At 45.3% G+C, this 22,500-nt stretch overlaps 2 protein-coding genes across 2 annotated transcripts in view; one reads left to right on the forward strand and one right to left on the reverse strand.

Annotated features, from left to right (window-relative positions):
• LOC134434980 (uncharacterized) overlaps positions 1 to 22,500 on the reverse strand; it is a 499,130-nt gene that overhangs the window by 101,762 nt on the left and 374,868 nt on the right. The gene's annotated exons all lie outside the window — the stretch shown is intronic.
• nrxn3a (neurexin 3a) overlaps positions 20,822 to 22,500 on the forward strand; it is a 479,628-nt gene continuing 477,949 nt past the window's right edge. Inside the window, exon 1 of the mRNA XM_063184079.1 lies at positions 20,822 to 21,554. Coding sequence (XP_063040149.1) covers positions 20,822 to 21,554 — 733 coding nt within the window. The remainder of the gene's footprint in view (positions 21,555 to 22,500) is intronic.

A 22,500-nucleotide genomic window follows, 5' to 3' on the forward strand; every position in this document is an offset into this window, starting at 1 on the left:
AGACTCTCAAACCTGGGACGTATACTGGTTAAGTGATAAACCAGGCTTAGTTAAAAAATATATATTTTTTAGGGGCTTTTGTGCCTTTATTGATAAGAAAGTGGAGATTATGACAGGAAATGAGTGTGGGGAGAGAGACGGGGAAGGATCGGCAAACGTCCCAGGCTGGTATCGAACTCTGATTGCCGGTGTAGTAACACAGGGCCCTACCATTTGGCCACGGCAGGACCTAAACCAGGCTTAGTTTACCAACAATGAGGGGTAAACCTGCTAATACCTACAGGCATCATTTACTTAAGATAATTAGTCCAACAGGCTCTTCTATTAGATGATTTACCACTACCACAAGGTTAACTTAACCTGGTTAACAACTGAACCGGCTTCTTAGTATACATCCCACACTTAAAACCCTGAATTGTTTTGTAATCTAGCAATTGAAGGAGGGCTTTCTTGTTGTCTTGCCCAGGGGCCCATGGAATAATAATCCGTCCCTGTGTGGATGGTGGCTCCATCGTTTGTCTACACAACTCACCAGCAAGTGACTTTACATTGTCAATAACAATAACAACAGTGATGCAAATATTATAATAATAGTTGAATTTATTGTTTTATATTAGATAGTCTTTGTTATGATGATGATGATGAAGATGATGATGATTCTCCTCCTCCTTCTTCCTCTTCCTTTTCTTCTTCTTAGTAGGCCTAGTAGTGGTAGTAGTAGTAATAGCATTATTCTTAGTATTTGTGTTATTAGTGTTATTTATTTATTTATTTATTTCTAGAAACTGTGCTCTTGTCATGCTCTACTGTATCAGCTTATTGAATAGGAGCTCAGTTAGGAAATACAAGTTCCGCACAATACACCATAGGCCTACACACAAGACAATAATGACTCATTCTATTTCCTCTCTTCTTCTTTTTTTTCTCTCATTATCTTTTCCGCTCTCCTTCGTCCACCACGTTTTATTCTCATTGAATTGTTTATTATTACCTCCATGAGGCAAACACGATGAGGAGGAGGCGGCGGCGGCGGCGGTTTTGCTGCACTTAAGAGTGCACTGATAATTCCTCCCTTTTGTTTTAAGGTCTCTCTGTTGCTAGTCTGACTCACTCACTCCCATTCTCTGCATTGAGTATTATTCAAGGTCTATTTCTAGCTCGTGTGGGTATTGTTGGCAGCCCCGACCAGGGACGCCGACAGGGGGGGACAAAGGGGTCAGTTGTCCCTGGCCCATAGAGAGAGGGGGCCCATAATCTGGTCCTCATTACATAGTATTCATTGGATCAGGGGCCCTTTCAAATGACTTTGTCCCGGGCCCAGCAAAAGTTGTCAGCGGCCCTGGCCGCGACTATTGTCAATGTCTTTCATATGGAAATGCGGGTAACATGCGCATCTTGCTTGTGCTGCTTCCCAAAGTTGCTGTGTGCAGCTCTCCTTTTCAAACTATCGGTGAAGGCGTACCGTACACAGCATACACTGGATTAATCAAGACTTGTGCCTCCAGCCTTGGTGCAACTTGCAATGTGATTCATTGAAGTTATTGACCATTTTATTAAAGCTGTGTTGTTATAAGATTATACTTTAGCAGCTATGGATGTTTCCACTGGGTTTCTTTTGAAAGTTTCACAATGACTTATTCACAAAGTTTTACTGTTGTAAGGATCCCTACAACTTTCCTCTGGCTGGAGAATTTGGGTTGCTACCTCTCTTCTTATGGACTACAAAGTAGCTTATAGCCAGGGAGAGTGTGAGCTCTCTCTCGCTTTCTTTCTCTCTCTCTGTCTCTCTCTCTGTCTCTCTCTCTCTCTCTCTCTCTCTCTCTCTCACACACACACACACACACACACACACACACACACACACACACACACATGCACACATACAGTCCCAAGAAAAAGTTTGTACACCCTTTGAAATTTCTTACCTTTCTGTTAAAATTGGTCATAAAACATGGTCTGATCTTCCCGGAAATCACATGAAGGAACAACCAGAGTCTGCTTTAACTAATTCAACCCCAACATTTACAAGTTTTCATATTTTCATTGGTCATAAGATGTAAACATTCACAGGACAGCAAGGCATAAGTAAGTACACCCTAGCATTCAATAGGTTTTAACCCTAAGTTAGTCACAATAACCTCAACCAGATGTTTCCTGTAGTTGCAGATCAGATTAACAAAACAATCTGGATGTATCTGGTCTCCCTCTTCTTTAGAAAACTGCCTCTCGTCAGCAAGGTTTGTGGGATGTCTGGAGTGCATAGCTTTCTTGACTTCATGCCATATAATCTCAATTGTTTTTTGTCAGGGCTTAGACTGGGCTATTCCAGAATGTGTATTTCATTATTATGAAGCCATTCTAAAGTCTATTTGCTTCTAAAGTATGGGTTGTTGTTCAGGACCCATACTCTTGTGTGCTTCAACTGTTTGACAGACTATCTCACTTTTTTCTGTAGAATATCTCGATAAACTTCTGAGTTCATTGTTCCACTGATAATAGCAAACTGAAAAGGGCCAGAGGTAGGAAGGTAGCCGCATATAATGATGCTCCCACCACCATACTCAAAGGTGGAGATGATGTTTTGGTGAAGGTGTGGTTCTCCAGTTCTCCTCCAAACATGACATTGTGTGTTCCCCTGAACAATTCAACTTTGGTTTCAACGTTGGTCTACAGAATATTTTGCAGTAATTCTATGAAGCATATAAATGCTTTTTCGCAAACCTCAAAGGTGCAGCAATATTTTTTTGGTCGGAAACCCCATTAATTTTAGATTGGCTGAATTAATCCCATTTTTAGCTATTCTTGGTTACATCTCCTCTTCTGAGTATGGTGGCGGGAGCATCATTATATGCGGCTTCCTTGCTGCCTCAGGCCCTTGACAGTTTGCTATTATCAGTGGAACAATGAACTCAAATTTATTGTGATATTTTACAGAAAAAACGTGAGGAAGTCTGTCACACAGTTGAAGCACACAAGAGTATGGGTCCTGAAATGTGACAACAACCCATACTTTAGAAGCAAATCGACTTTAGAATGGCTTCATAATAATGAAATACACATTCTGAAATAGCCCAGTCAAAGCCCTGACAAAAACAATTGAGATTATATGGCATGAAGTCAAGAAAGCTATGCACTCCAGACATCCCACAAACCTTGCTGACGAGAGGCAGTTCTCTAAAGAAGAGGGAGACAAGATACAAACAGATTGTTTTGTTAATCTGATCTGCAACTACAGGACAGGTCTGGTTGATGATATTGCAACTAACTGAGGGTTAAAACCTACTTAATGCAAGGGTGTACTTACTTATGCCCTGCTCTCCTGTGAATGTTATGGCCTTATGACCAATAAAAATATGATAACATGTAAATGTTTGGGTGGAATTAATTAAAGCAGACTCTGGTTGTTCCTTCTTGAGATTTCCGGGAAGATCAGACCATGTTTTATGATCAATTTTGACAGAAATGTAAGAAATTTCAAAGGATGTACAAACTTTTTCCTGGGACTGTACACACACACTACACACACATTACACACACATCTGCTCTGCTGCAGGATGGAGGTTTTTCCAAATGTCCAGTTGCAGAAGCTCTTTAACCCACAGGGCTTCTCCCATTCCTATTGGTTGTTTTCACGCCAAGTGACCCACTTTCTTGCGCGTGATTGGTCGACTGTATCAGGTGTGCTCCCAACCGGCTGGCCCGAGAACTCTTCTGCCTCACCAGATGTGTCAATGCCGGGCAACGCCACCTCAGCCGTTCCGAGTCGAGAATGACGAGGAGTAGACGTGTGTGTGTGTGTGTGTGTGTGTGTGTGTGTGTGTGTGTGTGTGTGTGTGTGTGTGTGTGTGTGTGTGTGTGTGTGTGTGTGTGTGTGAGGCGAGAATGACGGGGAGAAGATGTGTGTGTGTGTGTGTGTGTGTGTGTGTGTGTGTGTGTGTGTGTGTGTGTGTGTGTGTGACGGTGACGGTGACGAAGACAGAAAGCGGTAGTGTGTGTGTGTGTGTGTGTGTGTGTGTGTGTGTGTGTGTGTGTGTGTGTGTGTGTGTGTGTGTGTGTGTGTGTGTGCGGGCGTGTGTTTCCCTCCTGACAGGAGGACAGGAACTCGCAGGAACACGCAGGTCTCAGCACACATGGCCGGGGGCGGGGCCGCGTGGGAGAGGAAGGAGAGAGAGAGAGAGAGAGAGAGAGAGAGAGAGAGAGAGAGAGAGAGAGAGAGAGAGAGAGAGAAGTAGAATGTGAGAGACGAGGAAAGAAAGTGGAAGTGTGTGTGTGTGTGTGTGTGTGTGTGTGTGTGTGTGTGTGTGTGTGTGTGTGTGTGTAAAAGTGTGCAAACGTGTGAAAGAGACAGAGGAAGTAGGATGAAGAAGGAAAGTATGTGTGACAGAGAGGAAGAGGAAGAGGAAGAGGGAGAGAAACGGAGCGGGACAGAGAGAAAATATATTTGCCTCCATGTGCATGTGTGGTAGAAATACAAAATAGCTGTGGTATGTTAATAGCCTGTGTATGGCATTAGACAAAGTGTGAGCAGAGTGTATCCATGCATGATAGTGCATATGGATATGTGGTACACATTTGGTGTGTGTGTGTGTGTGTGTGTGTGTGTGTGTGTGTGTGTGTGTGTGTGTGTGTGTGTGTGTGTGTGTGTGTGTGTGTTTGTGTGGATTCATGTTCACTCTAAGTACAAACGTACATACTGTATAGTCATCCTTCATACATCATCCACACATCATAAATCTTCTGGACACATTATGACACACACACACACACGCACGCACGCACGCACGCACGCACGCACGCACACACACACACACACACACACACACACACACACACACACACACACACACACACACAGCAAATCTGTTGGACATATCCATACTTTCTGTCTGTCTTTGTTGCACACACACACACACACACACACACACACACACACACACACACACACACACACACACACACACACACACACACACACACACACACACACACACACACACACACACACACACACACACACACACCACACACACTTGACGATGACGCACATAGAGACCATATGGAAACCTCCACAGCCTCCGAGTGAGTCACTGAAGACAGACTGACAGAACGTGACAACAAACAACGAATGACTAAATAAAAGAAGGAATGAATGAATGAAGGAATGAATAAAGGCATGAGTGAGTGAAAGAGTGAATGAAAGAGTGAATATTGAGTTTGAGTTTCATTTCACTTTACTTTCATAAATGAACAAATGATGGAGATGTAACATGTGTAAGGCAAGATGAAATTGAAAAATGAATGAATGGATGAATGAATGAACGAACAAACGAACGAACGAACGAACGAATGAATGAGCAGACAAACAGATGAAGAGGTGAAAGAAAGAGGTAGCCATGGGTAGCTGAGCTAGTGTGTCACCAGGGAAAGGGTGCTTGTGGTGTGAGGAGAGGAGAGGAGAGTCCGTATACTGTGCAGGGAGAATCCGTGACTGTACTGACTGTATAGGCTCCCATTGTTGTGCTCTGGGGCCTCCAGGCTGCCCTCTCCTCTACTGTGGCCCCAGCACGCACCACCTTACCGGGGGAGCCAATCTGTCAAGCCCAGCCTCCAGTACCACCACCAGCAGCTCCCAGCTTCACCCACCACCAAGCAGGGCAAGCCTTAGCAGCTGCCGGGGGCAGAGCAGTGTGTGTGAGAGAGAGAGAGAGAGAGAGAGAGAGAGAGAGAGAGAGAGAAGGATGTATGTTGGAAGAGGAAAGGGAAAGGAAGGAAAGAGATAGTAGTACCAGAGAGAGTAGAGAGAGAGAGGTTCCATTGGCCCATTGTTTCCGGGTTCTATTATTGGGGGGGAAATCCCCCTTTAGGCAGACCTAGGCAGACCTGAGGACTGTTCTATTCAATGCTAGGAGCATTATGACACGCCCCTTTAGGCAGACCGGAACCTGGTCGCGTTAGGTGCCCATAGAAACCTATTATGTTGGCATATCTCTATACTTAAAGAATCTCTGGTAGTACTGTAATGGAGTAAATGGAAGGAAGAGGGAACATTAAAGGACAAAATGCACTATTTTGAACATTTAGCCCCTTTTCTGAATTGCCTTCAATAAAGTAGAGATGTGGAAAAGAGAGGTGGGGCCGTTACATCCGTGGCTTAACGGTAGGGTATGGGTTGCTGCGCTGGCGACCCGGGTTCGATTCCAGCACCGTCATGATGTGTGACATTTGTGTGTGTGTGTGTGTGTGTGTGTGTTTGAGTGTGTGTGTGTGTGTGTGTGTGTGTTTAGTGTAAGTGTTGCCAGATAAAGCCTCTTCTGACACCTTCCTGTATAAGAAACTGTAAATCAATGAAGCTTGAGAAAGGAAGAGCTCTGCTTGGCTGGGAAGTGGTGGCCAGGACTGGACTGGGGGAGAAATAGGACCCGGGCACTTTCGACTTAAAGGGAAACTGTGCAGGAAAGGTAAAAAAAAGGTACTGCAACTATGCTGCTCATTGAAACTGGGCTGCCTATTGTCAAAATTGATCTTTACATGAAAGTTTACCAAGTAATAAACAAATATTTTGTAGAATGGTCCAAGTAGAGTCATTTTTGCAGCTAAATTCAAAATGGCGGACGATGGAGAGGATCCCCCTTTTTATGTATTAAAAGTGCAATTTTTCCAGTCATAATGAATACTTAGAATTTGATGGTGGTGGTAAGTATTCATGAAAAAGGGAACATTAGTGAATGGGCAGCATGAATTCTGGAAATAAACCTGTGTCCCTTTAAAGACCCCCCCCTCATAATTAGCAGTGCAGTACTGACTCACCGTTAGGCCTCGCACCCTCGTGGGCCCCTATTATCAGAAATGTAAAAAAAAAAAAAACCTGAAAATAGGGGCCCATGAGGATGCAGGGCTCACCGGGACACGCCACACTATGCCAGACGGCTAGTCCAGGCCTGGTGGCGGCGGCCATATTTAGAGCATTAACTTGAGGCCTTTAAGCATCTCCTGGCTTGTTTTTCCTTCTGCCTGACACTTGGTGTGTGTGCGAACGCGAATGTGGTGTCTGTCGGCTGAGGGCTCCTTCTAATGAGATAAGTGGGATGTGTGGGTATTGATCCGCTTGCAGTATCACCTCATTTTTAACGGCTCGCTAATTGAGGGGTTTTACATTTCTGACACCAGGAAGGGCCGGCGCGCGGAGATAAGACCCTGTGATGAGGAAAAGGAGGTGTGGGTGTCCTGGTGGTGTTGGTGGTGGTGGTGGTGGCGGTGGTGGGGGGCTGACTGGCAATGGGTGGGTGGGAGTGGGGGATGTTGCACGTTGGAGTGTGTGTGTGTGTGTGTGTGTGTGTGTGTATGTGTGTGTGTGTGTGTGTGTGTGTGTGAGAGAGAGAGAGAGTACGTGTGTGTGTGGAGGGTGTGTGTGAGAGACAGCGAGAAGCAGACAGATTGTAGCACAGAGTGTGTGTTTGGGGGGGGGTGAGAGAGAGAAAGACAGACAGAAAGACAGACAGACAGACCGACCGACCGACCGACAGACAGACAGACAGACAGACAGACAGACAGACAGACAGAGGCAGAGTAGATAAGAGTCCTCATGGGGAATTGTGTTGGCAAAGGCAAAGGCAGCTTGCACATCCTGCTTACAGAAGAACAGGACGGTATGAGAGAGAGAGAGAGAGAGAGAGAGAGAGAGAGAGAGAGAGAGAGAGAGAGAGAGAGAGAGAGAGAGAGAGAGAGAGAGAGAGAGGGCAGACTCATGATGAGGTCCACTGGCTCGGAGGATGCAGGTCAGATTGGTTATTTGCTTAATCATTTCAGGAGGGCAATCACACACATGGTTTGAACATCTGGAGAATTGACCATTCTTCAATTGACTGTTTTCCTTATACAACAAATACACTAACAGTACACACAATACACACTTTATTTTTTTTCGCCAAAGGTCAATGTATCTACTTACTTGACACTGTCATGCAGAGCCTGTATGATAAGCTTGTTGTAACAAAAACTGTAATGACCATGTCTTTATACATGTGCTACTTCAGACTCTCTGCAATGCCACAGCAATGTTGTTATGATGTAGTTAAGCTTTTTTCACACAACAGTGAACGGGCGCCTGTGATCTTATCTGCAGTCCAATCCATTTCTCATCCACTCTTCTTTTGAATAACAATTTTACATTATTGTTTTGGACAAAGGTGCCTGCTAAGGACAATGTGTAGTGTTGAAATATTATGAATATTATGAAATGTTGTATTTGTTTGAGCTCAACCCCAGCCCTCAAATGTAAACTGTTCATTCATTCATTGCATAATCAGGTACAACGAATAATAAATGTGCGTTCCTTAAAAAAACATTGGCTAAGTGAACGGCAATGCATTGTAATAAAAATAATAAATGTATGTGTTATATGCATATTGCAGGGGTCTGTCCCCGTATTTCAATTTCAAAATGTACACTCCTAATATGGAACATAATCTACACTGAAATGTTGTTTGTGTGTTAGCCCTTCCTTTTGTCCTTTGGATGCAATTTTGGATAAAATCCAATGTAATGCAATGTCTTTCTAAAATTATACCACTGAAAAATGAATTAACATTGTTGGAGTGCAGTCACCTACACTTAAGTTGAACTAACCCTGATTATGAGCTAACCAGATATTATTATGAACAAACCAGGTAGTATCTTTCACAACAAGAACAATGATATACTCATTGGACAAAAAAGGAAAAAAACCCATTATCTTCTGATCATACAAATGCTATTCTAAATACATTACAATTACAAAACATATACATTTTAACAGACACAGATGGACTAGCAGCTGTAACACATCCCATCATAAATTGTGCAGAACTTTCTAATGCTCGTGTCTTTTTAATGCCTAGAATAGTTTGTGGGGTTTATAGCCTATTTACATAAGTGCTATTTACCAGAAGAAAAAACACAGTAGATACGTAACCATACGCATCCCACAGGCAGAAAAGATAATGGCCCACTGTCTTTGCCAATAATAAAATGGATGTGCTGTGGCACTGAATGCTGACCCAAAGACTGATAATAATAATGAAAATCGAATTGTTTTTGGGCTTCATGTTATCTTTCCCATTTAGTCTGGTATACGGCTGTGAAAACGAACTACTCTGGGACTATAACAGCTTATTATTCTGCGAAATGTCCACGGGGAACTTAAATCCGTTCAGAAGTTTGTTTAATTCATCATGGACTATTTGGATAGTCCACAGTCAGTGCTGTTTTAATCACGACTGTATGGGTGTGGCGACCTCCCTTGGGTGGAATGTAGTAAAGTTTACACTAAAAATAATCTGAGGCTTTCGTGGTTGTCGTTTTTAGCCACTGTTGTCCTTGGATGGGAAATTCAGCAACTCACTGTGGTTACCTTTTGGCTTTCCTCGCGTGCCCACTTGAGAGAATAGAAAAGGCACGGCTCGTTCTCTCAACGGCTCAGCGCGCGCACTGTCTCAGCACCCTGGACAGCGCAGGTGCCGCGTTTCCCTTGTTTTGACTTGACTGCACATTCTGACGCCGCGGCGTGTTTTCCCGAGCGCATAATCTCTCAAATGTCTGACATAGCCACAGGATCACAGAGCTACCCAACTGACAACGCCTACAACAAAACACCAGCGTGCGCGTGATGGGCTGAGGGGGTGGGCAATGCCAATGGTTAAGTCAGCGAATGCCTCACCAGCTTGTGATCCTCAAACTGTCCCCCTGCATATTAGTAGGGGTGTTTGAGCAAGCTGTTCTTCCTGTTTGATTTTCTACCTTTCACCGAAAAATAATACACAATAAAATAAAATAAATATCAAATGAATAATTGTTACGCTTCAAGGTGTGATTCACCAGGTAGCCCGTTTTGCACGAGCTGGAGCTACCCCTTTAAATGTCAAGATCTGTGCTGGGCGGAGGGCGGACCGCGTGGAGCGCGTGAGCGTCCAGTGATTGGCCATCACTGCCTCGCAGCAAGGGGCGCGCGGTGATGCGCGAGCGAACTGGAACGCCACCGTTGCTGCAATCTCAAGCCTGCTCCAACACACGCGGGTGATAACCTTCATCAGAGCTCGCCTTCCCGGCGCCTTCCCCCGACTCTGGATCTAAATACGCATTTCAGGAATGTATTGTGGATTACAATGTATCTGGATATTTTAGCCTCATTTCAGGTCAGTCGCAATTTAATAATCCTTTCCTGCTGAAACCTTCCCACTCGCCAAGTTCTCCGTCGACTTTCACTCTTGCAGCTAACTACAACTATGTTTATGTATTTCAAGGACCCTCACGTAGGCTAATTACAGAATACACATTTACATCTGCTAACATACATGCTGCTCCCTTTCATTTTCCCGCTCATTTTTCGTTCAGACCATGTAGTTGACACCACCATGTCATGAACTGCACTCACAAAAATCACACCGTTCTTCGGCGTGTGTTTATTACGCATGTCACGTTAGGCTTTTTTTATTTCCCTACACCAAGATATGGTTAGCTTCGGTTAACCTCCAACACATCCCTCGATTTTAAGTGGGGCAAGTGCCGTTTGTTGGTTGCTCATGAAGTCTTGTGGTCAGTGCCAGACGTAGCGACAAAGGTAGACCCACCTCGGGGACGTTTTCATTTTCTACGCGACTGTGGTGCCTTTGACTGCTGTATTTGGTAGACATAATTTTTGGGGAGGAGATTATTAAACGACATTGCTTCATACAGTGAGCGAGACAATTGTTGTCACGAGGGAGAGCTTTCTGTGTTATAAACAGGTCTTCTCTGACAGTCTGGTCCCATATCTAAAGTTGCCTTGAATAATGAATAGGCTTCTCAGGTGTCGGTTGGCAGTGGTCTCATAATAGGCTACCTTACATTTGGCACAACTACTGTGGACACGAATACACTCTGAAAAACAGCCACGCAATTAAAATACTTGCCGGATTAAATGTTCTCAAACAGACTCGTTTAGATCAAGGCAGCCACATGTAATGTTTATATTAGACCTGGCATTTCCAGCCTTCCAATAAATAAAAAAACCTGTGGACAAAATGTTGGCTAGGCCTGATGCTTTGGTCAACTAGGCTTCATTAAAACGTGCATAACTGTGCGTTTAAAATCAAACCGGTTTGATGGATGGACCCCGGTTGTTTAAAATTGGGCACGCTCTGTAGGGCAGGCATTCTATTTGAAATAAAAAAATAAAAATATGGGCTAGGCTACACGGTTGAAAGATATAGGCCTTCCCTAATGCATAACGGAGGACATTGAGAGCTTATTTAAACACGTTTTAAATAGAACGACATTTTAGAAAACGCAGATTCCCCCCCCCCTCAATTTTCGTGTTTAGTGTAGGAGGTAGATTTTTTTGAAGCTACATTTAAATGTAAACCCGTCTCATTTATCTTATTTTCCTGCTGATATAAATGTGTAGACTGCAAGACATAGGCCTACAATCACGTTTCTTATTCTTTTAAAAATAAATCTTCGCAGCACAAAATATGACTATAGTCTTAAGGCCTAAGACAGAATGATGTGGAATTAGCTTGTAATATTTTGGGCATGCGTATGTTTGTCCTTTGAATTTAACTATATTAAATCGTTTTTCCAATGATACACTATTTGTTTGGTTTAAAGCATTTATTTTATCTCACTAAGACAGATTTGGTAGCCCATACCTTTTTTATTATTATTATCAAGGATATCAGTGCACAACAGACGCCGACAGACAGTGAGAGAAAAATAAATTGAAAAGGGGGAATTAATTTAATCCTTCACTGGATTTCAGACAATGCATCCATATGACTGCTCCTTTGTTCACCTAAATAGCCAATTATGGCAATCGGTTCATACATGTAAAATTAACTGCTAGTTTGAAGTGGGCGTGTGACCCTTTCGGGAGAGAAAATATGCACACATTGCAGCTCGATTTTTCAGCGTTGGGCCTATATATATCGATTAAAAACACTAAAAATAAGGCAAAGCAACGACCGATATTAAACAATAGGCCTATATTAACACAATTAGGCTTGTCAACATGCTCTCCTTTTCAGGTAACACGTAGGCCCAGGCCTGAATTAATTTACGTTTTTAAAAGGCTGTATTTTTTTGTCTTCGTCTCAATGTCCATTTTATTTGCTATATATACAAAAATCAGGATGTTTAGTAAATGTGCCTAAGTAAATCTGCCTAAATTGTAGCTTTCCAAACCGGCTTCTTAATTATTTACATGTGACCTTTTGACAGCAATTGCAGGTGAAATATCAGTCACCTAAATGCGCTTACATAAGAATGTTAAATAAAAGACAACGCCCTGCTTCGCCTACTCTAAGCACTAAAAAGAAAAAAAAAATCAGCAAGGCCGCACATCGAGGGAAGGCTATATGAATTCATCCAAATATGTCCACATTTTGTTCATGTCGTGAGAGGCTGTACAGGGGCCCAGCTAATTCTGTTTTTGGCAACGTACGCCTGTCACTGGCGCTATTTGGCACAGCATTAGCCAAGACGCCACGAGGAGGGGCGGTGAGGATGTGCTCATTTTTGCCGAAGAATTAAATGAGAAAACCTTAGCGCGCTGCGGTACAGCCAAAAACAGGCGTTTAGGTTTTTTTGTTCGTGCTTTATTGCTACATTATAAGCTGCGTTAATTCGCGTTATTATCAGATAAAAAAAATCTAGTTTGCGAGATAACGTAAAAAAGCACAGAGATCACAAGCAGTTTAGTAAGGTCAATGCATTGTCTACAAATTTCTACTTTTTGTGGAAAATGCGTTTCTTAAAGGTACAATTGCATCTTGTGGGTTGACACCCTGTCGGTTGAATTATAGTGATGTCTACCCAGTTGGGAATCTGCTGCAGTGGGGTGTGCATGCCTTAGGCCGTTTTATTATGCCTTAGGCCGGATTTTATTTTTAACAAGCGTTATTCTATATTACCACGAGATATTTTTCTTTTTAAATTCTCTATAGAATGCCGGAATCGTTTGGTAACGGTGATGTCATGTTAGGTGTGCACGACGCAGAAGCGCCTAGAATCGCTCGAAGGCTTGGAGCGGAGTCTCCTACGCAGCTCCGGACTGCCGGCCTACCCGCTGCTGCCTGTGCCCACTCAGAATGCCCCTGGCTGGGGCCACGATACCCACCACGCCCCCCTCCCCCCTCCAACATCTTTTCGCGGTTGGTGGGTAACAGTGGCTGGGCAAGGTGGTGATGTAATGTCCAAAAAACCCAGTATACCATCCTGTCTGAGACGGGAGTCTGGGGTGTGTGGGAAGATTATTTTCTTTTTGATAAAAAAAAATGGAGGATTTGGACGTCAGTGTTAGGGGCTCCGCATTTCATTTTTCTGGAATACATGGTGGACTTGTGTGGTGGTTTGTGTACATGTGTGTGTTTGTGCCTGTATGTTCTTGTGTGTGAGGGGGAGAGAAAGAGAGAAGCGAAGGGCTGTCTAGCTGCAGCATCACCTGATCGCTTGGGAGGACATTTTGTGGAGGCGCCTCTAGAGCAATGTGCTTGTGTGTGTGTGCGAGTGTGTGTGCGTGTGTGTGTTTGTTTGTGTGGAACAAAAGGAAAAAGGAAAAGAGAGAGAAAGCATATGTGTGTGTGTGTGTGAGAGAGAGAAAGAGAATTGAGGAGACACAGAATGGCAAAACAGAAAAACGAGGGAAACAGGATAGCATGTGCCTGTGTGTGCCCGTGTGTGTGTGTAACAGAAAAGGGAGAGGCGCCGAGGAAATGACAAAGGCAGGCAAAAAAGCAGTGAAAAGCCTGACGTGCAATTGAGGCATACTTCAATGGAGTGGCGCGGTGTCTTTAATAAAAGGCCAGATGCAGAAAGATAGAGGGACCAGCATCATTAATAGATCTCAGGTTACATACAGAATACCCCCCTATATCCATCCACTGCCTTTCCACCCCCATCCACTTAAACTCTAGTTGAAGGGAATCTACCCCCCCCCCCCCCCCCACACACCCCTCTTCGTTGTTTCCCCTCAACACCCACCTCCCCCAAACCCCTCCTTCTTATTTTCACTACCCCCCAGCAATACCCCCCCCCCCCTCCCCTTTTCCATGTCACGCCTGACCCCTCGTCTGATCCCAGCGGGTCTCATCATTCCCATATCAATGAGAACAATGATCTACCCCGCTTACCCTTTTCACCTCATCCTCTCCCCCCTCCTCTTCCTCACTTCCCCTCTCTCTCTCTCTCTCTCTCTGTCTCCATCATCAGCCAGGCAGCCAGTACCCCACGCCACAACAAAAGGCAAGAGCAAACACACACACACACACACACACACACACACACACACACACACACACACACACACACACACACACACACACACACACACACACACACATGCACACATGCGCGCACACACACACGTGGATGAAAGTGGTCCTGGCTCGTGCCACTTTTTTGTGTGTGGGTGTATGTGGGGAGGAGATCCTCTCTCTCAAATACACACTCGTTTACCGTAGCCCACCTGAATTTCAATAAGGTCAGCATAGCGTTTTCTGCTAGAAATATCTGTAAAGTGTGTGTGTGCGTGCAACGGGTGCGTTTGCGTGTGTGTGTGTGTGTGTGTGTGTGTGTGTGTGCGTGCAACGTGTGCGCGTGTGTGTGTGTGCGTGCAACGTTTGCGTTTGCGCGTGTGTGTGTGCTTGTGCGTGTAACGTGTGCGTTTGTGTGTGTGTGTGTGTGCGTGCGTGTGCGCGCGTGTATGGCATGTGTAGGACCACTCTCTGTAGCCTCTGCAGGGCCCTGGCCCCGGCGCTGTGTTCATCTCTCCAGTACCTGCGGCTGCAGCGTGCTGCACGGTGTGAATATTAGAGGCCTATTGGGTTACAGCCAGTGTGTGGCCATGTCACCTGACACCGCTCCTTTTGTAGGGCACGGGGGCTTCACGCGCCTACTCGGCCAAAACGCCGGCCACACAGACTACCAGCCAGCTCCGATTTTAGAGGAAAGTATATTTACTGACTCTAGCATATATTTGAGACATTTTGATTCATTTCGTTTCATTTTCAGTGACGGGATGAATTGGGAATCATGTGTGCTGCACTGTGCAGTGTATTCTTGGGTCTGTGGCTGCCGCTCTACGGATGGGGATTGTTTTGAATAATTCAATTTGTTTACATCCAAATAGAGATAACCTCGAATCTAATGACATTGCTGTTTGACAAGTCGGGCAGGGGAGACGGACTCAGTGTTCCTCCTCGTGAGGATTGCGAAGGGAAGGGAAGTGAAGGGAGAGAAGGAGAGGAAGAGATAGGGAAAAGAAGGAGAGAGGAAGGGGGATTGGAATGAGGAGAATGTGGAGAGAGGAGAAGAGAAAGCAGGAGGACAGAGGGAGAGAGGGAGGATGAGGGAGAGGGAGAGAGGGGAAAGGGAGGTGAGAGGAAGGGGATTTGAATGAGGAGAATGTGGAGAGAGGAGAAGAGAAAGCAGGAGGAAAGAGGGAGAGAGGGAGAGGATGAGGGAGAGGGAGAGGGAGAGGAAGAGAGGGGAAAGGGAGGTGAGTGGAAGGGGATTTGAATAAGCAGAATTGGAGAGAGGAGAAGAGAGAGGAGAATAGAGTGAAGGGGTAGAGAGAGGAGGACGGAGAGGGAGATGAAGAGAGGGAAAAGGGAGGAGAGAGGAAGGGGATTGAAATGAGGAGAATTTGGAGATGAGAGGAAGGAGAGGAGGAGAGACAAAGAAAGGAAAAGAGTGGAACAGAGGGACGACGGAGAAGAAGAGGAAGAAGAGGCATTAAAATGGGAGGGGGAGGATGATTATTTCAATGAGTATGAGTGGGTAGGGCTGGGCGATATGAAGATATGTAGGCCTATAGTTATCGTGTCGTGATAGCAAAGTGTCTATCGTGCCCTTTCTCTTCTATCGTTTCTATCGTGATGAACAAATTTTATCCATTATTACAGCTAATATACAATTTAGTATAATTTAATAACATTTTGTGTTGTCACTCTGCACGCTATAATTTCATGTAACTGCAAAGAGAAGAATGAAAAAAAGAAATGGGGTTTTGCGATACGGCACAATAAAGAGAAAACAAAGAGAATAACTGAAAACATGTATAATTGTGGTATATCGTGATGTATATATCCATATCGTGATACATGTATTTTCCATATCGCCCAGCACTATAAGTGTGGAAACAAATGCAGAGAGAGGAAGAGAGGAACATAGGAATATGGTGGTAGAGAATAAGACAAAGAGACCGGGAAAATATAGAGATTTGAAATAATTGGGATGAGGAGGGAGAGAGAGGAGGGAAAGAGAAGGAGAGAGGGATAGAGTGTGTAGAAGGAGAGAAGGAGAAGTAGAAGAGGATGAGGATGAGGATGGGTAGAGAATGGGGCTGGGCGCTGTTTCAAGCCGCTGCATGCTTTCCTAAGCTCCTAGCAGCAGCAGTCAGCGCAATGGCTTTCATCTGCAGGGACTCAGCATCAGCACCAGCACCAACAAGCAACAGCAAAACTCCCCCATTATATAAGCCAGCAGAAATGCATGTGTTAACGTGTGCGGGTTGTGTGTGTGTGTGTGTGTGTGTGTGTGTGTGTGTGTGTGTGTGTCACCAAAAATGTATGTGTTAACGTGCACAGGTTCTGTGTGCGTGTGTGTGTGTGCGTGTGTGTGTGCATTATCGTATTGTTGTCGTGAAGAATTATTCTGCATAGGCATCTCTCATCAGTGGGAGGGGGTAATTGTTGTGAGGGACTCAGAATGGAGTCAGGAAGCGAACGGCATCCTCTTAAGCTGTGGGAATTGTAACATAGTAATATGCCACAGTACTGCTTGACGGTGGTGAAAGCTACTAAAGTTCACAGCATACCTGGGGTGCGTTTCTCAATGGTATAGTTCCTAAGTACGTTAGCTACTTTGCTGTTTGCAGTGCAATTTTCCATCGGCAACTAGCCAAGTTGCTAACTGGCTAACAACTGCGCTTTCGAGAAACGCACCATAGTAGGACATAAAGGACCCCCTGGGGTGCATTTCTCAAAACCGAAGTTGCTTACTACATTAGCTACTTCGTTGTTTTCAATGCATTTTCCCATTGGCAACTACCGAAGTTGCTAACAGGCTAACAACTTCTCTTTTGAGAAATTCACCCCAGATGAGGAGTGAGGAAACAGGCAACGGAGAGCACAGGTCAGGAAACGAGTGGAGAGGAGGATGACATTTGGAAGATTTGTCCAAAAAATTGCCCAAAATGCACCATGTAGGCCTATTACACCCATGCATGCCTGCAACATTCAGTCTGTTCAAACAAGCCCTTTTCTGTGTAGGGAGAGAGGTGGAAGGATACTGTGTTCACATTCTCACACACATGTATTTTATGTAAGGCAGTGTTTCTCAACCTTTTTTTAGGCGAGGCACCCTTTCAATTCATGAAAAATTTCAAGGCACCCCAAAGCAACAAGCCGTAACATGGTATCGCATCCGATACCACAAATGCTTAGAAAAGTAACACATTTGGAGACATCACACGACCTACGTTCAAAGTTGCAGCTGACTGGGGAGACCTATATTTACTTTATTGTGCGTAAATGGCAGATGAAAGATTGCTCTGACTAGCATTAACTTATCAATTTAGACGAATATGTATTCTATTACATCATTTATTTATCAGCCACGTTTCTGCGGCACCCCTGAGGGGGGCCCGCGGCAGCCCCAGGGTGCCCCGGCCCACAGTTTGAGAATGTAAGGCATAGTGAGACATACAGCACAGATGAGAGGATACGGAGAACACCGGTCAGGAGGAAGCAAGTGGAAGGATACTGTTATTCACATTCACACACACACACACACACGTTTATTTTCTGCGCCTCGAGGTATTGTCGGGCATAAAGAAAGGGTGAATGGAAAAGAGGCAAGATAGATAGAGGAGAGCAAGAAGAACAGGGGAGGGGAGACAAATGGCGATTCACATTGGCACATGTACGTTTATTTTATTTAGGGCAATGAAGCATGGCCGCTCGTCAGGGCCGCCATTGTGTCCGTTTCAAGGGCCATCGGCTCACACAGATGAGGTGGCTGGGGGGGGGGGCTTTTGGGACCTGGGGGAATTGGTGTGTGTGTGTGTGTGTGTGTGTGTGTGAGAGAGAGAGAGAGAGAGAGACAGAGAGACAGTCAGTCAGTCTGCGTGTGTGTGTGTGTGTGTGTGTGTGTGTGTGTGTGTGTGTGTGTGTGTGTGTGTGTGTGTGAGTGTGAGAGAGAGAGAGGGAGAGAGAGACAGAGAAAGAGAGAGATTCTAGTTGTGCTGAAATGGTCTTTAATTTCACTCATCATCTCTTAAATGCAGGCAGTGAAGCGCTTGATTGATGGCTGGGGTTGCCATGGAAATAATGGGGGTAATTTTCTCACAAGATGGCTGGTAACCACCTTGCGAATCCATTGCCAAATACAGAGAAGCCACCTATGTGTATCTGTAAATAAATACAATGCCCCGATGGTATGTTTTGCAGTTCAATATTATTCAATATTGATAATCATTTATGGTATATTTTTGAGTAACACCCTCATGTAAAAACATTTCACACAGTTTTCATGAACATATCATTTATGGCATTGAATTTGTATTTTGTCTTGTATGTGTAAATTAACCCCTGAAGAACATGATAGCCCCTTAATGCACGCTGTACCTCCAGTGACATTGTAAAGTTAACTAGCCTACCTCAGTACTACAATACTATGACATAACACAGAGCCTTTAGTAATGCACTACGACTTGGTAATTGCCATTCTGGTAACAGCACATTTACAACGCTGTGTCTTATCGGGCTAAGTCTGCCAGTTTTAAAGCCACATGCACATGTGTGGCCACAGAAGTAACCTCATTATAGGCGAGACTCTCTCCTCCATTGTGATGCAGTGTTGGTATTTTTTAAATAGTTTGCTATCTTTCATCAAGCAGTAAGTGTCAGGGAAACAGAATAATATTTTAATTATTTAAACGAGTTCAGGGCATAATTTTGTGTTAAGACCTTTTGTTTAATAAACGGCTCACACTCACACATGAACTTTTAAATACACAAAATATGAATGCATTTTTGGCATGCCATATTGGTATGGCCTGACCGATATCGGCCCCACGATATAACAGGCCGATATTTAGCATTTTTGGCATATCAGTATCGGCCATACTTTCAATACATTTCCACCGATAAGTTTGTATAACTTTCACAACCAATTTTGCAGCCATTTCGTGAATGCATCTTCTATTCTGCTCTCCCCACTTTGAATCCATGAGTTCATTATTGTAACTAAATATATGTGTATATATGATAATAATAATAATGTATATTTCATAACATTTTATCATGAACAATATTTCTATATATCGGTTGCACATATCGGTTATCGTCCTCCCATTTCCATAAATATCAGTATCGGTATTGGCCCTGAAAAAACCATATCGGTCGGGCCCTACATTTTGGTTTGTTATTCCCTCGTGGAGATGTATCACACATTTGTAAATGAACCCAGTGTTAGATCTACACAAATGAGGGTCCAAAGAGGTGTCCAGATGTGTGTGTGTGTGTGTGTGTGTGTGTGTGTGTGTGTGTGTGTGTGTGTGTGTGTGTGTGTGTGTGTGTGTGTGTGTGTGGCATGGCTTTTTATGTTACGTTACCTCATGGAAACGTAGTATCACACGTTTAGGGATGTGTAAATTAACCCCTGAAGAGTATGTTAGCGATAGTCTGGCAGTGTTAGATCCATTATGCAGATGTGTGTGTCCAGAGCGGAGAGCAGAGAGCCCTCCAGTCACACTCTCTCCTAATTAGTGCCAGATCTTTCCTTGTGACGTGACGCCCCGTTTTCTCTTATCTCTTTATGTTTTGACAGCTCAGGACCTGGGGAGGAGACCGAGAATAAGACACGTGGGAGACTCCTAGAAAAGAAGAGGAGAGGAGATTCCCAGCGTAGTCCATCCAGCGAGCAACCACCTCCCTTCCCTTCCTACTGCCTCCCTCCCTGGATAGCCTCCCTGCATCCTCCTGCACCTCCTGCTCCTCCTTCTGTGTTTCTGGTTCTGGGACTCCTCCTACCTACGCCAAACCAGGAAGTGTCACGATGAGGAGGCGCACGCTGTTCATCGCCCAGATGATGAGACGCGACGCCATGGAGACACAACAACATGGAACCCGTATGCGCAGCGGCACAGCCCGTGCTGTCTAGAGGCACACAAACAAACAAACAAACAAACAAACAGAGATAAATAAAGGTTGATCAGTAAACAGCCTTTGAAAGGGATAGTTGTCAATTCCAGGTCGGACTCGGCTGACCATATATTTTCTTCTACTTACTGTTTCCTATTGGTGTTGCCAGGGAGACACTCCGCTTTGCCTTTGGCCTGCACTGCCACATGGAGAATAGTGCCATGTAAACTGCCCTGTAACTACTTCTCTGCCTGTGTGTGCACGAAATTCACATCCCCTACCTATTTTTTAAAGGATTTTGTCACCTGTGGAAGACCCCTTTTTGCCGGTGTTCATACATACTGACACACTCACTTTCACATACCCACACTTTCACATCCACATCCACACACGCATACACATACATATACACGCACTTGCAAGCCTTTGGGCCACAGCTGTCCACATTCGGATATACTCTGGAATATACCAATCCCATGAGCCTCAGGGTGAAGTCAATGGTTCCTCCCATCCGTTGCGGATTATAACCCCCTCAACCCCCCCCCATCCCAACCCAGCCCAACCCAACCTACAACCCCCACCCCACCCCACCCCTTTATTCACCCCCCATATTCCTTCTCTGTACTTCTCCACCTCTCCTCGTCACTCCTCACTTCGCCCTCGCTATGGCTCCGCTCCTCCCCCTCGGCCCCCTGGGTAGTAGGCCCCTGCTGCTGGCCACCGCCCTGCTGCTGGGCGCCTGCTGCGCCTGCATAGCGGGCCTGGAGTTCTCGGGCGAGCCCGGCCAGTGGGCGCGCTTCCTGCGCTGGGACGCGAGCGTGCGCGGCGACCTCAGCTTCAAGTTCAAGACGGACGCCTCGTCGGCGCTCCTGCTCTACTTCGACGACGGCGGCTACTGCGACTTCATGCAGCTGGCGGTGGCGGAGGGCCGGCTGCAGCTGCAGTTCAGCATCGACTGCGCCGAGACCACCGTGGTGTCGGACCGGCGCGTCAACGACAGCAGCTGGCACCGCGCCTCGCTCAGCCGCTTCAACCTGCGCACGGCGCTCGGCCTGGACGGCATGGTCAAGTCGGACGAGCTGCAGCAGCCGGCGCGCCAGCACATGAAGATCGTCAGCGACCTGTTCTTCGGCGGCGTGCCGCTCGACATCCGGCCCGCCACGCTCACGCTGCCCACCGTCAAGGACCTGCCGCCGTTCCGCGGCGCCGTCACCGAGCTGCGCTACGGGGGCGCCAAGGCGGCGCCGCGGCTGCTCAGCAGCCAGCGCGTGCTGCTGGACATGGAGGGCATCTGCAGCGTCAACCCCTGCGAGAACGGCGGCAGCTGCTCCGTGGTGGACGGCAAGACGCTCTGCGACTGCTCCAAGACGGAGTACAAGGGACGCTTCTGCACCCAAGGTAGGAGAGAGTCACTGAGGTTGAGGCTGGGGATTGAAATGGTCTGCATGTCCTGAAGTATGTGTTTATGTTCAAATTTAAATGGTTCTGGTGATTTTAGCCAGGCTATAGACGCCATAATTGCTAAGGTTTAGAATACTTGGTCTATACTGTCTGCTTCTGCACCCAAGGTAGGAGGGTCAAGGTGAATGGGAAATGGAATTTGTGCAAATATGTGTATGTGTTTCAGATGTGTGAATATACTGAACTCCTACAATGTTCTTCCTGGCTATATAAAGGGCATTCAAGATGGTTATTCTCAGATGTATTTTCAAATGTAACTTACCTTTTACCTCATTAGAAAAAGGAGGAATGGATGTAATTCCACCATCCTCAGATTTTCTTAGAAAGCACAGGTGTTTTTTCAGTGGTTGGCAGTGTCACACTCCGGTCACACTCCGGTTTCATATTTTTTACTTGAAAGTACCGTAGGATTTTTACTTATGCCTTCCAAGTGAAAAATATCAAACTGGACTGCCTCAGCATTCCTACGCAAATGTGTTTATAAGGCAGGCACGTTGGTCTTTCTGTGTTGACGTGCACAGCAATGTTCAATGCAAAGCTGGCTCCTCAGACCTGAGCCTGCCTACGCCTCTGAGATACTATGTAGCTCTTCCCGAAGTGTATGTCACGCATTCAGTGTTTCCCCTCTTCATAATTTCTAATTTCTTTTTAATTAACCGCTGTCCATCTTTAACGAAAACATTTTCACAGTTTACCTGGTGGTACGCTTCACACGTGTGTGTGTGTGTGTGTGTGTGTGTTTGTGTGTGTTTAAGAGGATTCATAATAGTGCTCAGCTGGTGGTGTTAGGTGTGTGTGTGTGTGTGTGTGTGTGTGTGTGTGTGTGTGTGTGTGTGTGTGTGTGTGTGTGTGTGCGCGTGTGTGTGCGCGTGTGTGTTGGCTA

The sequence above is a fragment of the Engraulis encrasicolus genome, chromosome 19, assembly GCF_034702125.1.
Source record: "Engraulis encrasicolus isolate BLACKSEA-1 chromosome 19, IST_EnEncr_1.0, whole genome shotgun sequence".
Lineage (NCBI taxonomy): Eukaryota > Metazoa > Chordata > Actinopteri > Clupeiformes > Engraulidae > Engraulis > Engraulis encrasicolus.